At 52.7% G+C, this 15,349-nt stretch overlaps 5 protein-coding genes across 5 annotated transcripts; 3 read left to right on the top strand and 2 right to left on the bottom strand.

The window, feature by feature from the left end:
• Nucleotides 1-79: 79 nt before the first annotated feature.
• Nucleotides 80-2,323, bottom strand: BO83DRAFT_381906 (glutamyl-tRNA(Gln) amidotransferase subunit PET112). The gene is made up of 3 exons (XM_025532102.1): nucleotides 1,773-2,323; nucleotides 1,640-1,716; nucleotides 80-1,584 (listed from the first exon to the last, which is right to left on the bottom strand). Exons 1-3 carry the CDS (start codon nucleotides 2,101-2,103, stop codon nucleotides 130-132), a joined length of 1,863 nt encoding a protein of 620 aa, XP_025384079.1. The 5' UTR covers nucleotides 2,104-2,323; the 3' UTR covers nucleotides 80-129.
• A 1,483-nt stretch (nucleotides 2,324-3,806) lies between these two features.
• BO83DRAFT_402406 (uncharacterized protein) lies at nucleotides 3,807-5,410 on the top strand (the record flags this gene model as incomplete). The annotated part of the gene is made up of 3 exons (XM_025533525.1): nucleotides 3,807-4,875; nucleotides 4,932-5,316; nucleotides 5,368-5,410. 3 exons carry the CDS (start codon nucleotides 3,807-3,809, stop codon nucleotides 5,408-5,410), a joined length of 1,497 nt encoding a protein of 498 aa, XP_025384078.1.
• Nucleotides 5,411-6,688: 1,278 nt separating this feature from the next.
• Nucleotides 6,689-9,750, bottom strand: BO83DRAFT_440734 (uncharacterized protein; the record flags this gene model as incomplete). The annotated part of the gene is made up of 3 exons (XM_025536282.1): nucleotides 9,129-9,750; nucleotides 6,978-9,073; nucleotides 6,689-6,948 (listed from the first exon to the last, which is right to left on the bottom strand). The coding sequence occupies exons 1-3, from the start codon at nucleotides 9,350-9,352 to the stop codon at nucleotides 6,689-6,691; spliced, it is 2,580 nt and encodes an 859-aa protein (XP_025384077.1). The 5' UTR covers nucleotides 9,353-9,750.
• A 176-nt stretch (nucleotides 9,751-9,926) lies between these two features.
• On the top strand, nucleotides 9,927-13,646 carry BO83DRAFT_369138 (uncharacterized protein). Its single transcript, XM_025529847.1, has 2 exons — nucleotides 9,927-10,073; nucleotides 10,139-13,646. The coding sequence occupies exons 1-2, from the start codon at nucleotides 9,984-9,986 to the stop codon at nucleotides 13,622-13,624; spliced, it is 3,576 nt and encodes a 1,191-aa protein (XP_025384076.1). The 5' UTR covers nucleotides 9,927-9,983; the 3' UTR covers nucleotides 13,625-13,646.
• A 116-nt stretch (nucleotides 13,647-13,762) lies between these two features.
• Nucleotides 13,763-15,123, top strand: BO83DRAFT_411294 (putative mitochondrial methylglutaconyl-CoA hydratase (Auh)). Its single transcript, XM_025534295.1, has 2 exons — nucleotides 13,763-14,163; nucleotides 14,231-15,123. Exons 1-2 carry the CDS (start codon nucleotides 13,826-13,828, stop codon nucleotides 14,799-14,801), a joined length of 909 nt encoding a protein of 302 aa, XP_025384075.1. The 5' UTR covers nucleotides 13,763-13,825; the 3' UTR covers nucleotides 14,802-15,123.
• Nucleotides 15,124-15,349: the final 226 nt, after the last annotated feature.

Below are 15,349 nucleotides of genomic sequence, written 5' to 3'. Positions count from 1 at the left end.
CAATTCACCCCCGACAGATGACGTTCGGGGATAAGAGGGGATAAGGGTGGGGGAAAATCACCGTGTGATGGGTATCATGCATGCTTGTTGCTATCTATTGCTTTATCTATGTACTTATACAGGTATACATTATCGCTGATCCAAGATCAACTCCCGCAGAATCGCATCTGCTCTCGGCGCTTCCACTCGTCCCTTCTCGCCCATGCGCATCATCTGCCCGACAAACCAGCCCAGCTTGCCCAGTTGGTTCTTTTGTCGGATCTGTTCTACCATGGCGGGGTTCAAGTTGATTGCTGCCTCCGCCAGCGCTACATACTCCTCGCGCGACAGTGGCCGCAGCAGCAGGTTCTCCTCCTCCAGCAGCTGGGGGATCGGCCGCTCATCCCCCGCGAACACCATGGCGAGTACCTGCTTCGCCGTCGGCCCTGTGATGTGCTTCCGCTGCAGCTGGTCGATCAGCGCGGCCAGGCTCGGGGCAGGCACCCGCGCCGCATCCCACGCTTCCTCCGCTTTGGCCCATAGCCCCCCAAGTTCATGAAGAACCCAGTTGCCGGCTACCCGCGCCAGTCCTTTCTGTGCCTTGGGGTCCTGATCCGACTGCAGCGCTCGCAGGAGGTCCACGACTTCCTGATAGTACTCCAACCGGGCGCCGTCTTCTAGTTCCACCAACGGCTTCGCGTCCTCGATGGGCAGCCCATACTCCGGCCCGGCCAGTAGTTCAATAAGCGCATCCGAGGACGTTGGGAGATTGGTCTGAAGCGCTGCCACGAGGTCGGCGCCGATGTATAGGGGCGGAAGATCCGGGTCGGGCATATAGCGATAGTCGACCTCCCCCTCTTTGCCTCGTAGTTTGCGCGTTTCGGTGCTTCCAATCGTCCAGCCGCGGGTTTCACCTTCTACCACCCCGCCACTCTCAAGGACGGCAATCTGCCGGTTCTTCTCCGCAATGATGGCATCCTCGACCGCCTTGAAACTGCTCAAGTTCTTGATCTCCGTGCGTTGTCCGAGTCCGCCGATGCCACCGTACTGATGCGTGCCGGCTGTGTCACCTCGCTGGCGGATGGAGACGTTGACGTCAGCCCGCAGACCTCCCAGCTCCATGCCAGTTGTCACCGCATTACATGACTGCAAGATGGACTGGATTTTCCGAACACAGGCCGCCGCGGTGGCGGGAGTATGGATCTGCGGCATAGTGATGATCTCGACGAGGGGATGGGAGACACGGTTGAAGTCGAGGAGTTGCGTCGAGGGCGGGTATTCTTGCGATTTGGCGGTATCCTGTTCCATTTGGACCTGCTTGATGCCGATGCGAACCGTGTCGCCGTCCTCAGGCGCAATGCCGTCGTGGCGGAACAGGTCTACATAGCCATTCTTCGCAAAAGGCTCTACTCTGGTTAGAGCACTAATCGGCTGAGAGAGAGAGAGAGAGGGGTATAGATTACCGTAGTATTGGGTGATCTGGTACCCGGCCGGCTGGTCCTGGTAGAAGTAATGCTTGCGGTCGAATTTGCTGACTGGCTGTATCTCGCAGTTCAAAGCAAGGGCGGCGCGGAGGGCGGGGAGGAGCGTTGCGATTTGAAACTCCTACACCATAGCTGTAAGTGTCTGCACCTCATGCATAGAGAATTCATCCACAAACCGGTTGCGACCCCGGGAATGCTAGATCGAACAGCGCAACGTTTGAATTGGGAAGATCCGTAGATGATGTAGACGCTCCTGCTCAGCGATCAGCCAGACAATTCAGTCCAATTGTCTAGAATCCAGTCACACACGCGAAAATAATTTGGACTCGGTGTTCAACTGCGCGTGGATCTCAATGCCCACGGTCAACTCCCACTTCTGTCGGGAGGCCTCCTCATTCTCTCTCGTCTGTCGCTTGCGCGCCTTGACGGCCTTGGCGTCCTGTTTCAGCTGCTTTCGCAGGGGAATGCGGTCCGGCGAGTCGGTCGTCGCAGTTTGGAGGGATCGAATGGGATGCGACAGGGACAAGGCAGGAAGGGGCCGAAGGGCGCGCCTGGCAGTCTGCGGCCGGGGAAGATGGCATTGCGGGCAGGCGAGCGAGCGGGTTGCTCGCGGGCACTGCCGAAGCCACGGTCGAAGCATGAGCCCGAGGGCAAGGAAGGTAGGCGAAAGAACGGGTCCACGAGAGGAAGAGGAGAAGATCGGACCGGTCGCGGTGGGAGAGATGGCAAAGAAATTGACACGATCTTGAGTCTGGAATCAGGATTGGAATCGATGAAGGACGGAATTAAGCGCGGGCGGAGATCACGGCCCGTACCATACGGTAATTACCCTCACCGCTGGTATACCATCGAGAGAATGGATATCATATCGATATTTGGTACGAATAGTAACAAAGTATACAATAACTCAAATGAAGGAATGGAATGGAATGGAGGGGGATACTACTTAGTGCGATAAGTAGTCATCATATGCACCAATGAGCATATGTCCGAATGATGTTCCAAGACATCCTATTCGCGATGCGCTGTGAACAGTTTCGGAGGCAGCCCAGTGCCAGCGGTTCAGCTGCAAGTCATGCTTCCAAGAGTAATTCCAGGAAAGGGAATGTCATGCATTTTGACTTCAACCCGCGGATCAGCGGAACAAAGCAGACAGAGAATGAGAGCGGGATAAAAGTTAGATACAAACAACAACCCCTCGATACCAGCACATGAATGGCTTCTCACCAACTCATCGCCGGGGATGGATGAATGACCCTACTTAGGGCCATCGTGTCCAACAACGATAACGCCGAAGAATTTCAGCCATGCAAGGTGGGATCGGCAGCGAGTCACCGTCAGCCAACGCAGCATAAACTTCGAGGATGTACCAGTACCAGTATGGAGGGGGAACAGATGATCCCCAAGTGAAGCCCGCATGGATTGATTTGTAGTATAGAAAAAGATGTCGAGTTGCTGCTCTTCAACTATCGATAGCATGTGGATCCTCTGCACATCCCACCTTCTTCTTTATTTCTTCCCTCATATTTTTTTACTTCTCCCTCGTCCTTGTCGCTGCCTCTCCATTGCGCTTCTCTTTTTCTACTCCTCTCATTTTCAGTCCATGTATTAATAAATCGTCCATCTCGCAATCGAGAAAAAGAAAGCATTCAACTTCCCGTCTCTGACAGGGAAGGGCCCCTCGCGATCGGAGCAGATCAGGAACTCGGGGCGCCTACCACCACGAATGAGACTTCCTCAAGGCTGCCTCGCGTCCAAAAAAAGGACCTGTTCAGCGCTTTTCTTCGTCGCTCTTGTCGGAGATTTGTCTCATCTTCGTCCCTGGGTGTTGGGGGCTGATTCGCCTTGTCCATCCAGTATTTACTGTTGATTATTTCCGGTTCTGACTGTCATCCCGTCTACCTTCCATCTATACAATTAATTTCTCTCTCTCTCTCTCTCTCTCGTTCTCTCTATACTGCCTAGACCCCAAACCGATCTAAGAACCGGCTAATCGGCGGGATCTCCAGTGGAGGGATCCATAGTCCGTCAGTGATCTTCAAACTACGCTTGTCAAGGGTATTCCGATCCGCTACACAGGGAGGAAGAGAGACCTATCAACCGCATTCTGTCCTACATTCTTGGACCCTCGTCCGATATTCGCGCCGTCTCTGAGGCCCTACCCTTCTCCCTTGATATGCCTTGGGCGGTTCCCCTCCAAACACCATTACCCTCTCAAAGTACCCTCTGATTGTTCTCTCTCTTCATCTCTTGGGGTATGGTCTGAAGCCGGAAACACTAGTTCTCGCTGCGGCCTCTTGAAGCTACCATATTGACCACTAGTAACTACCCGATCTACCCATGATGCCCTTCTACTCTAGCTCGACTCGTTCCAAAAAATCTAAGAAAGATGGGACGAGCAGAGCGTCCACGGCTTCGGTCATTTCTTCGAACTCGCATTCCACCAAAGGCCCCAAAGTGTCAGTGGAGAAACCCAAGGTAGACAGCCAAACCCAATCTACTATATCAAAGAGCAACAGCAACGGGTCCACTGCACGGCCACAAGCAGCTCAGAACAAACACGATTCCGATCGCAAAGCACCCAATGTGTTCGAGTACCTCGAAGATAACTCGACTACAACGGATGATTCGTCTGATGACGAGTACGAGCATCACCTACCCAGCAATAATGCCAAGGGGGCATACAAGAACGCAGTCCGTCAGATGTATCGCCCCGCCGCGCAAGGCACTGATGCCCGCAGCCGTACCTCGTCCATACTGTCAAAGTCCTCGGCGAATTCTCAGAAAACTCCCAGTTCAATCGACATTCCTCCAAGCACCGTCACCTCAAACACCGTGAAGAGCCACATCCCAGCGCATAAACCCTCACTGGACGGTGCATACAGTGCGGTGGGGGCGTTCCCCGACGGCTCGAACTACTATGAGAAACGAAGCGTGGACTTGAATGCAAGACCGGAGACGTATTACCCTCAAAATTCTGTCTCTCTTCAGCGGTCACCACTACCCCCGTCCCCGCCGCGAAGCCCTGAAGAGGACCTTCACCGGCCCACGCGACGGAACAGGCGCAACACCAAATCCTCCTCAGACATCTCCGGATATAGCCTTCTCGCTACCCGGCTGAGCTCGGCCACGGAGACCCAGGTGCCCCGTCTCCCTCCTCTGTACCGCCGGTTCGAGAATCTCAACCATCGCGTCCTGCTTCATCTTCAGGACGAGATCGCACAAATGGAGGAAGACCTGCGTCTAGTGGACGAGTACGAGGAATTGCAACGGGCCGCAACGGCCGAGCAAGAGGGCACGAAAATGCTCCCTGCCTCCCGGCGTATGGATGCCCAAGCACAGGTGTACTCCTCCGTTCACTACCGACGTGAGGAGCTCCTCAGTGCGCTAGCTCGAAAGACCGAGCAATACAGTAAGTGCCAGCTGCCGGCCGATTGTGGATCCGGATACTAACAATATATCTTCTAGACAATGCCCTTAGCGCATATAGCAGGGTCCTTCAAACACTCCCCCGCGCCTCTACGCAGGATATCAATACGTATCGGAACTGGATGAAACAAACCAACCCCGTCATCGTCGCTGAGACACGGTTCCTTGATTACACCAAAGACCTGATCTCTCTAACTCCACGTATGGCTTCTACCTCGACCGCAAAGCCTATCTTCACCACCATTATCATTGCCTCTACCGCCATCCTCCTACCATTGCTCGCATTCAGCATGATCTCCGAGTTCTCCGGTCGTCTCGTCGTAGTCGCACTCGTAGGAGTCGCTGCGTCAATCATCGCCTCCACCAACTCCACCAGCGCAGACCAGCTCGTTGACTCTCGGGACGGCTGGCGATGCGCAACCATGTATGTTTTCCTCCTCCCCACTACAAAACAATAACTAACCCCACGACTCAGATACTTCGGCTTCATGACCGTCGCCGCAATGTTCATCCCCTAACTGACCACTACTAACGATTACCTCTAATCAAACTAATGACTCGACGAATTTTATTTGGGTAGCGTACGTCTAGCGTTTCTTACACTCGGATATTATTGAGCCTTGAACAGATTGAGAAACTGGATCTTTTAGAAAGATAGGGCAGGCGTTAACGACACTGGACTGGAAAAACAGATGACAGCCTGGGGTGAGAAGGGGTTATAGGGTGCGCCAAATAGCAGAAACCTTCTCCTTCTTCCCCGTCGTACTTACTATCTACCTCTTAATATCCTGTCTTTGGTTGATTGATTCTTGTCATGTATTTGAGCGTGTATAATGATGAGAGATTGCTGTATACTACATTCGTTTCACCAATTATGAATTACCAATAATGGGTAATTAAATTAAGTCTTAACCAACCCATAATTCAACATGAGATGAATAACTCTAGTACTAAGAAAAAGATGTCAACCCGAGCATCCGAGAAATATTACCGTCATCCTAGACAACATTCCTACTAGTACCTAGACTCTTGGAACTATGTAGATAATTTGTTCATCGATTTATTGACTCTGATTTAATCAATAGTAAAAGATAACTTCGTTGGGAATGTAAAAGTAGAGAAAGTAAAGTAAAGCATAGAAAAGCAAAGCAAACCAACGAGATGAATAACATAGAACATCCTATCCATTCATCCATCCATACAAGCCCGTAGAATACCAATGGTTTAAGAAACATCCGTCCTGTCGTGTCCTGTTGGGTTGACAACATTGAAACAAAAGAAGAAGGGGACCAGAACTTGCATCTGAAGCTAAATCTAGAAGAAGCAATCAATCACTCACTCAGGAATTGTTGCGTTGTGACACAGGGGGAGGGGAAAAAAAGGATTAAAAGGAAATGAATAGAAAATAGAAGAATAATTGGTAGAAGTAGAGTAAGTAAGTAGTAAGGGTTATCATCGCTGAGTGGGAAGGTTATTATCCAACATGGATTTGACCGCCACTATACACATATTGGAATTCGTCATTGTATTGATTTGGTTTGTTTTCCTTCCCGGTTGTGGGGTCATTTTCTTCTGGGGAGGTTTTTTTTTTTTTTAAGCTCTGTGAGTGGTAAAAGACCATTGGGAAGGGAAAGGAAGAAGTGAAACAATTGAAATGGTATAGTGTTAACAAGAGGAAAAAAAAAGTTAAAAATAAAAAGGTTAAGAAAGAGTGAGGAAAGACGAATAAAAAAGTTAAGAGTTAATCAAACGCATATCCCTACATCTCGACCGTGTCTCATCATATCCCCCGCTCATCATGGTGCAGGCGTGCCGTTCTGCTTGCTTCCTGGCGTTGCACTTCGTTCTTGGGAGGCTTCGCCTGATGGCTGTGGTGTCGCTGAACTGGGTCGGTTTTGAGCTGCTGCTGCTAATTGCACTTTGTTCCTCTCCATCATAATGGCTTGCTCGGCAGCGCTCCGGGCATAGGTCATGGCCGCAGCTGAGTTGGAGTAACCTCCCGATGGCGGTGGGGCTTGGTTAGAGGGGTAGTTTCCGTATGGAGGGGGCTGCTGGCCTGGTTGTTGTTGTTGTTGCGGCACGAACCGTTGTTGTGGGTTGGCTGAGCCTGGAGGACCGAAGGAGCCTCGGGGGTAGCGTAAGAAGGAGGTTTCTGTGGGGATGCGCTACGTCCGGCTGTATAGGGCGCGTTATAGGGCGCAGGTTGTCCGGGACGCGGTGTGTAGGGCTGCGGAGATCCCTGACCCGCGGCGGGAGGGCCCTGTTGTCCCGGGTAAGGGTGGTAGCCGTTTTGGCCAGGACGTTGGTACTGATTGTACTGCGGGGTGGGCTGCTGCGCGTATCCAGGGAAGTAGCCCGGTCGCTGCTGCGGCGTTGACGGAGGGCGGGCTCCAGCGAATTGCTGGGGATGACCAGGAGTGTATGGCGCTGGCGTGGAGCCCTGCCTTGCCCCATAGTAAGGTTGTGGCGATTGGAAAGTCTGAGGCTGCGTTCGCGCGTTGGCCGTGAATGGTCGTTGGTTGAACTGCGCCTGGAAGCTACCGGAACGTGAAGGCGTAGAAGTTCGATTTGCACCACTGGTGGCAGCCAGGGCAGCGGCACGCTCCTGCTGCAAAGCATAGTCATCCTTCTCCATTGTGCCCTGATACTCAGGATTCTCGACCAGGATCGTTTGGCTAATGTTCAGCTCGGCCAGCTGGTCACCGTCCAACTTGGCAACAGCGTAAGGTGGCAGAGTTGCGACCAGAGCTGCTAGACTTGACTTGAGCGTCTCATACACAGTCTGCTCTGCCGACGACGGAGTGTCTGCTCCTGTGACATCGGGCGTTGTTTCCTTAGGCTCAGTTCCTTGACCGCTAGAAGCCGTAGTCTCCAAATTCCGAATCTTTTGGTAGGAGCTGAGGGTCTCTAGCAGATCAGAGACATCGCGCAATACGTCGTCCAGTTCTCGCTCTTGAGCGTCCTTTTCCGCGGATTTATCTGTATGCACAATATTGTCTGCAAAATCGTCGGGGTTGAACGTTTTCACCATCTCTTCGAGCGTGGACTCGTCAAGATCGCCGATACTTCCGGGCTGGACTGATGTGGAATCTTTCTGTTCATCTTCCACGTACGGCAACGAGAGGAGTGTGTTCAAACGCCTTGCTCCACGTTTGCTCCACCATACCAAATTTTTTGAGTCGGCTTGTTCCACAGCTCCAGAGCTATCGAACGAAGGAGCAAAAGAGGAGTACACTCCTTGCAAGAGGGCAGCATCCTCGTCGATGTTCAGAGCAGGGTCATCGGTTGGAACGTCCTCACCCGCTTGTTGAGAAGAATGCTGTTTCTGCCGACGGCTCCAGACAGACGGAGAGGAAGTGACCCCACCATACTGAAGCCAATGTCCAGAAGGGAGAGGTGCAAGGCAGTAATTATTGCGATCCCCGAGGAAGGCCTTGTAGTCGGTGATGGCTTCAAAAGGATCGATCCAGCCGTTGGTAGCATTGCGCGTAGAAGTTCTCAATTTGCGAGGCGCTTCTAACTGGGGCAGTGTTGCACGAGGCGCGAACACGTCGCCGAAAGTTCTCTTATGTTCTTTGACGGCAGTCTCTGCTTCAAATGGCTGCACCTTTGTGGTGGAGATCCCGTTGGGCAAACCGATTTCGCGCAAGGGCGCTTGCACCTCCACAAATTTGTCTGCATTAGCGTCATCCGAAGGTAGTGGAACCTTGACGGTCTTCTGCAAGCTTGAGTAGAGTTGTTTTGGATTTGCCGGGTTCCCAAACAATGTCAACACAAGGCTGTCATTACGGGTCTCAACATTAGTCGGAGTAGACTTCGCCGGGGCTTCTCCGTCTTCTTCCGACGCTTCAGTCTTGATGTTGGCCTGGCTCACATGTGCCTGGCGAACCAGGCTATTCAGGAGTTTCTTGAACGCCGCGATGCGGTTGACAGTCTCTGTCAGAGGCGACCCGTCAGCTGAAGCAGGCGTTGCCTGAGCTTTGTTCCGCTCTATCACTGCCGCCGATGCCTTCTCAATATCGCTCAAAAACTCCGACAAACTGCTGTATCGGTCTGACGCCACCCGTGCTTGAATGCTCGAACTCTCGTCTTTATCACCGGACACCTTTGCGCGTTTCGAACGTGGTTTTGCCGGCGACGACGGTAATGGGCAGGATAGAAGATGCAAATCGGCATCACTCCTGACACGGGTCAGTGGGAAGCAGTCACGATTTAGTGGTGACGTGGAGTGCTCACTTGCTTAAAATGTCCACCAAATTGCGAAGCGTCTCCTGTAATTTTGCCTTTTCCTGCGATTGCGTCGCAGAAGCGCCAGCGTCTTGGGCGGCCTTCTCGTCGTGACTCGCGACACGCTTTCGCTTGCCTGGAGTCGCCAGGACAGATGGATCGGGCGTATTTTGCGACTGGTCGCCATTTGTGACCGGCATCGGGGCCGTCCCTCCGCCTTCGTCTGCACTCATTTTTTCGGGTCGCGCTGTTCTCGAACTCTTCTTTGACGCGAGTACAAAACGGCCTCTTTTATTCCTTCTTTTTTTTGCGAAGTCGTCCAGGAGGGTCCAACTGGCGACGGAGTGTGACAGTGAACACACAATCGGCCAAAAGTAATGGGAGGTAAATGGAATGAAGGGATATGATTCGAGAGAGGCGGAAAATAGTCGTCGGTGATTGAGTGTTCCTTGTTCTCCGAAGCGGATGCGCCAATAGTTACGAGGCTCGATCGAGAAGCGGTACGCTGCAGCTAGGGAGGATTAGATCGCGACGCACAAGGCAATGTCACAACGGTACTAGATTGGCACGGAATAACAAGCTCCTTGACGCCACAAAAGCAGGCTAGATCAGGGCAAGTCAGGGCGCAGAGCTGGAAGGACGCAAGACGGACTTCATCTCCAGGCGGGAGAGTAGCGAGATCCTCCTGCGCGCCATGCCAGAACCCGCAACTCGTGACGATCAATCACGTGACCCAGCTTTTTTCCCCAATCGCCGGGATGCTCCATGCGGCCGCCGCTCTTGTTACTTGTCGACTACTAAGGACAAGCGACATCACGTCCGGGATTGACTGTGCTGTGGCTACTCAATGTCCTCTCTTCATGGATGTCATCGGTCTTAAGTCATGCGTCGAGCCGCTCGAGGGTTTCCTCTCTGAGAGCGGCGCATTTGTCCAACAGCCGTATTTGGCGGAAGGTATCGCGGAATCAATGTCGTCTCTCATATCGTTCATTATACTGACTCTGGAATTGTTTCAATAGGGATTTCCCTATCATAACGTTCTCCAATTTACAACGGCTCCGACGACGAAACTCTGTCATGGCGGTCTCCAAACTAGATCGTTTCGGATCTTAAGCGTACTCGGGGGCCCGGACCATCTCCGGTCTGGATATGTACAAAATCAACAATTGGCGACGGAACATTCGGACACTAAAGGCGATGGTAATCCCGGTGGCAACTGGTTCAAGTTACGTCTCCGAACCCCGTTAAGTCAGTCCTACAATGTTTCTAATGCGGGCCCGGACTTCCCCGGCTTGAGAGCTGTAGACGTCAGAGAGCCAGGGGGAGAATTGAGCAATAAACCTGTACTTCAAAGAGATGGCAGAGATGGTGATATAGATACATATCAGGAAACCGAGATTGGGAAGGAAAGCAGGGCTTTTGGAGAAGGTGAATGCCGAGAGGAGAGCGGGAGCCAGCTCGACAGCACAGACGGCCATTCCAAGCCTCTACGCCTGACTAGACATACAGAACCATTGTCGGAGGAACGAGGAAAAGATAAACACTTACGGCTGGAGAAGAAACTGCACCACACACGCAAGCGAGCCAAGCGAACCGAATCTCCCCTTGAGCCAACTCCTACGGAGTACCTAATAGATACCTTGCAAAAAGTTCATCAGTCTCATGGCGCCGGAAGCTGCAGCTGGGTCTATACTACCAAGAACACTGGAATCATGGCTTCCTTAACGCAAAAGCAACGGGACAAGTTCAAACGCTACCACCGGCTTTCATTACAGAGAATTGTTGCCGATTACATAGAGCTGGTGGATCCCCTTTCGGATCAAGCAACCTCGGGCATGGATTATGATTCACTATTGGAGACGGAAGCGCTGCAATCAGTTTTCAGCGAAGATAACCTCAATTATCTTGCCGCTCGACAATACTCCGCCGCTGATGTAGTGGCATGGGCATGGGTTCTCAAGAGTAGCACGCCTTACGAAGCCATTCTTCGAGTTTTACTCTTGGAAGCGGATCGAAGCTCAAGCCCAGATTGTTCCATCAAGATGGTGCCACCTTTCATTCCCCTCCTTCTCCTGCGTCAAAGTCTAGACGCCAAGGCTTTCCGACTGCTCTTGGTCTACTCCCTGCACCTTCTAAGCGGACGGGCTCTTCCGACCCCCAGCATGGCGATGGAAGCGATGACCGACGATCTAGAGCTTGAGCAACAGGGTGTGATCGCAAAGCCACTGATAGAACCCAACATGTGCGTAACTTATGTTGTTCGGTTACTACATCACGCTCGCGAGCTATGGCCACAAGCTCAGCTTACTATTGCTCGCGCCTTTGCGTTTTATCTTGATAGTCTCGAGAGTGAAGGCAAAGGTTGGACGGTCGCGACAGAACGGATCAATCAGTTTATGGCTGACAAGTTCAATACCGTGCTCCGGATACTTTCCTTGCCCTGCAGACACAATCCGTTTACGTCCGCTTCCCTGCAGCAACAAGCGCAATTTGAGCTTCTTCGAGCCATGGCGCGACATCAGCCTGCTTTGCCGGTGACACGTCGTGGATACCAGGGTATTGTCGCGGTTCAAATCGCGCATAAGAAGACACTAGCAGAACGGCAATCTGCGGAGCTCAAAGCTCCGTCGTGGCCCCCTTGGAAAGAAGACAAGATAGGGTTCGACGTCAAGCGGGGTGTTGAGGGTATGAAAAGCCGCGCAATGCGTGTACTGTCACAAATGAAAGAGGCAGGTTATTCGCATTCTCGCTGGGAAGAGGTATCTAGTATCCTAGCAGGCTGGGACACAGACAAAAGCCCAACAATTCAAACGAGATCATTAGTACCTCGCCCGGAGACTGTATCAGGGCCCTCCGGGGATCCCAAGCACCACGCCATTTGGGTAGCTCGGATCCGGGCTACGAGGACGGTGCGGGAAGCCTGGGCATGCTTCCTCTCCTACCGCGACCAAGGACTGCCTCCGCGTGGTGCTATTTACGCCGCGATGGCTGAAAAACTGATCTTCCGACAAAAGAGAGCTCGACATAACCTTCATCAAAGCAGCCAAGCACTACCAGGTGACGGAAAAGAGGTCTTCGCGGAGCCGTCATCTGTCCGAGATTGGATCTATGTCTCTACGGAACCACCCACATTAGATGATCTTCTTCGTGAAATGCTCTCGCAGGGTATCCGGCCCCGGGGAAGATTCCTAGCTTTGCTTCTGCGCAATGCACCGACCTTCGGATCGGGGTTGGACTATCTTCGCTGCAGTGACTTGACAAAGGAGCAATTAGAGGATTTGTGTACCGTGTCAAGTCAAGGATGGGGCGAACAAGCCCAGGAGAACAAGACATTGAACAGTTTTCCTGACTACCTCATCTCATCCTTCGTCGCATTCCTGTGCAATTTCTCTACCGTTGGGCATCATAGCATGGCGCACTCTGAAAGTTCTGTGGGAGATATGTTTCCGATACTCCTTGGCCGTCATTCCACGAACTCTTCGTACTCGACTACGCTTTTTGCATACTCCGAAGAGTTGAAGACACGCGAGGATCTTCGTCACCCGAAAATCCTGGCGCATGCACTTAGTCTTCTCCGGGCGCAGCAGTCGCGTTCTCCTCAGGCGTGGATTCCAGTCATGTCTGCCCTGGCCCGAGACCGCGTTGGTTCAACATCTCATAGACTGGGACGGCACGCACGGTTGGTATTATCCTGGTACGAAGTCTTAGAGCTCACAGCGTGGATGGATAAGCGTCAAATCGAGCTTAGCTTGGAAGCGTTCCAGATCCTCTGCTACAGCTTTGCGCGGGTCGTGGTGGCGGGAATCAAGGATCCCGACGCGGTGGAGGAAGGGCTTGTAATCGTAAGTGAACTCGCACGGCGGGGGCGACTGACCGGCATGAATCATGTTTCGACACGCTTTGAGGATATGGTGCAGAGTGGGCTCAACATCCTCAAATCCCGGTTCGATGAGCTGGTTCTCCTTGACCCCAAGACCTCTTCTCTCTTCGAGCGAAGTAGATCTTCAATCCAGGATGCCACGGCTTCTCAAGTGACCGTGCCATCCTTGGTTCACGTCCCCTCACCCGCAGTTCTTCACTCTTTTGTGCGGGCGCTGGGCTTAGCCGAGGACACTGACGGCCTGCTGAGTCTACTTCGCTGGATGCGGCAGTACGAGACTGCACTGAAGGAGAAGTATGACGAAAACCTGAATGGCGAGAGGATGATGCGGCGGATCATCGTCGCCGTCCGCATGTTTCTGGAGGGATACTGGGGAAGGTCACCCCAGGCGTTCCGGGAGTGGGAGCCGTCCATGGAGCAGACACATGAGGTGCACATGCACAACGACTCTGAAGCTGACTCCGCGACATTCTCCGACGCCAGCCTGCAGGAGGCATATGATATCATCACTACTTCGCAGGTCTGGGGTTTATGGCCGAGTGATGAGGAGGTTTTGGATTATATAGCTCACGGGGAGCAAGGATCTCGCGAGGCGGGCGATCGATATAGGCATGCTGTACATTAATGTAAATAGAACTGTAAAATAGAGCGATTTAGTCAATATATTCTATCCGGCGCTTATCCGCGGCTTCCCCGCAGCCGCCCGGCTTTCCCCACAGCGGCCCTCAAGCACTGCTCAATTCTCAACCGAGCTCAAAGCTCACAGCTCCTTCACCTCCTCATCCCTTGCTGAATAACTATACACTTTGCCCCTAAAATAACGACAATGCCTCCACGTCTATCTATATACACTCCGCTACGGTCCGCCTTTTCCTACCGCGTCACAGTCGCCAGATTTAGCACGAGCAGCGACAATGCCGTCATCCAGACCCAGCACGTTCCCGCCCCAGGATCAGGAAACATTCGCGTGCTGCTTTTGAACCGGCCCAAGGCACGCAACGCAATCTCCCGCGATCTCCTCGACGGGCTTGCCAGGAATGTAGAATCTATCGCCGCTGAAGGGGGCTCGGGGCCAACGCGTGCCCTGGTCATCGGCAGCAACGTCGACTCGGCTTTCTGCGCGGGCGCAGATCTCAAAGAACGCGCGGGCATGAGCCGGGAAGAGTACGCAATCCTCCAATTCCCGAAGCCACATTACAAATTACTGACCCTTGCAATTACCGTGACTTAGGACAGCCGAATTTCTATACAACTTGCGAAGCACCTTCCGCAACCTCTCGGAGCTCCCGATTCCCACCATCTCCGCCGTTTCCTCTATGGCGCTGGGCGGCGGCCTTGAACTCGCTCTGAGCACACATCTCCGCGTCTTCGGCTCCTCGTGTATGGTTGGACTTCCCGAGACAAGATTGGCCATTATCCCCGGAGCTGGAGGTACCTACCGTCTCCCCAGTCTGATTGGCGTGAACCGTGCACGGGACCTGATTCTCACCGGACGGCGAGTATCCGGCCCGGAGTCGTATTTCATCGGCCTTTGTGATCGGTTGGTGGAGGTGCTCCCGGAAGAGGAAGAAAAGGAGGGTGTGGCGAGGGAGAAGGTCCTCACGGAGAGTATCAAGCTGGCATTGGAGATCTGTGAGGGCGGGCCGATTGCCATCAAGCAGGCCTTGAAGGCTGTGAGTGAGTTCCAACGGGGCGAGGAGGCTGAAAATGAGGCGTACGACGGTGTGATTGGCACCGAAGACCGGTATGAGGCTCTCAAGGCGTTCGCGGAAAAGCGGAAGCCTGTCTTCAGGGGGCGATGAGAGAGTCATCTGGAAGAGTTGTGTTGCCCCATTACGTATGTAAGCTGAGAGATGATCAGGGAAGCTTGTGACTCAGGTTGGACAGGTTTGGATGTGAAGGATTCTAGAACTAGTTCGATTGTGAGTCAATGTAATGTTGTTGTTGTTGCTTTTGGTTAATGTCTGGGTGCCCTGGATGTGAAGAACGGTACTTGTTTTGGTAGTGGTGTCCAGGTACCAGGGACAATGCTACAGGCAAAAGCATGCTTGCCTGTTATGAAGGCCTACGTTTGAAGATCCAGACATTGTCTGGGTTTGGTACAATTCTTAGCAAACTACGGACAATCCAACAATAAGTAAAGTTGTGACAAATGGCATTGTTTCCCAACTCTAACCAATCTTGCCACAACATACCTCCTCTACAACCCTAAAACTTAGCACAACCAGCTCGCGGCCATCTACATACACCCTTCCATCCACCATGTAGTAAACCATCCCTACCACCACCAGCCACAAAGCCAGCCACAGAAAAATCTATACGATCCAAGCACACAATTTCTACAACATGC

Source organism: Aspergillus eucalypticola (assembly GCF_003184535.1).
Source record: "Aspergillus eucalypticola CBS 122712 chromosome Unknown BO83scaffold_30, whole genome shotgun sequence".
Lineage (NCBI taxonomy): Eukaryota > Fungi > Ascomycota > Eurotiomycetes > Eurotiales > Aspergillaceae > Aspergillus > Aspergillus eucalypticola.
Note: the sequence above shows the minus strand (reverse complement) of the source record. Positions and strands in the feature narration are given on the sequence as shown.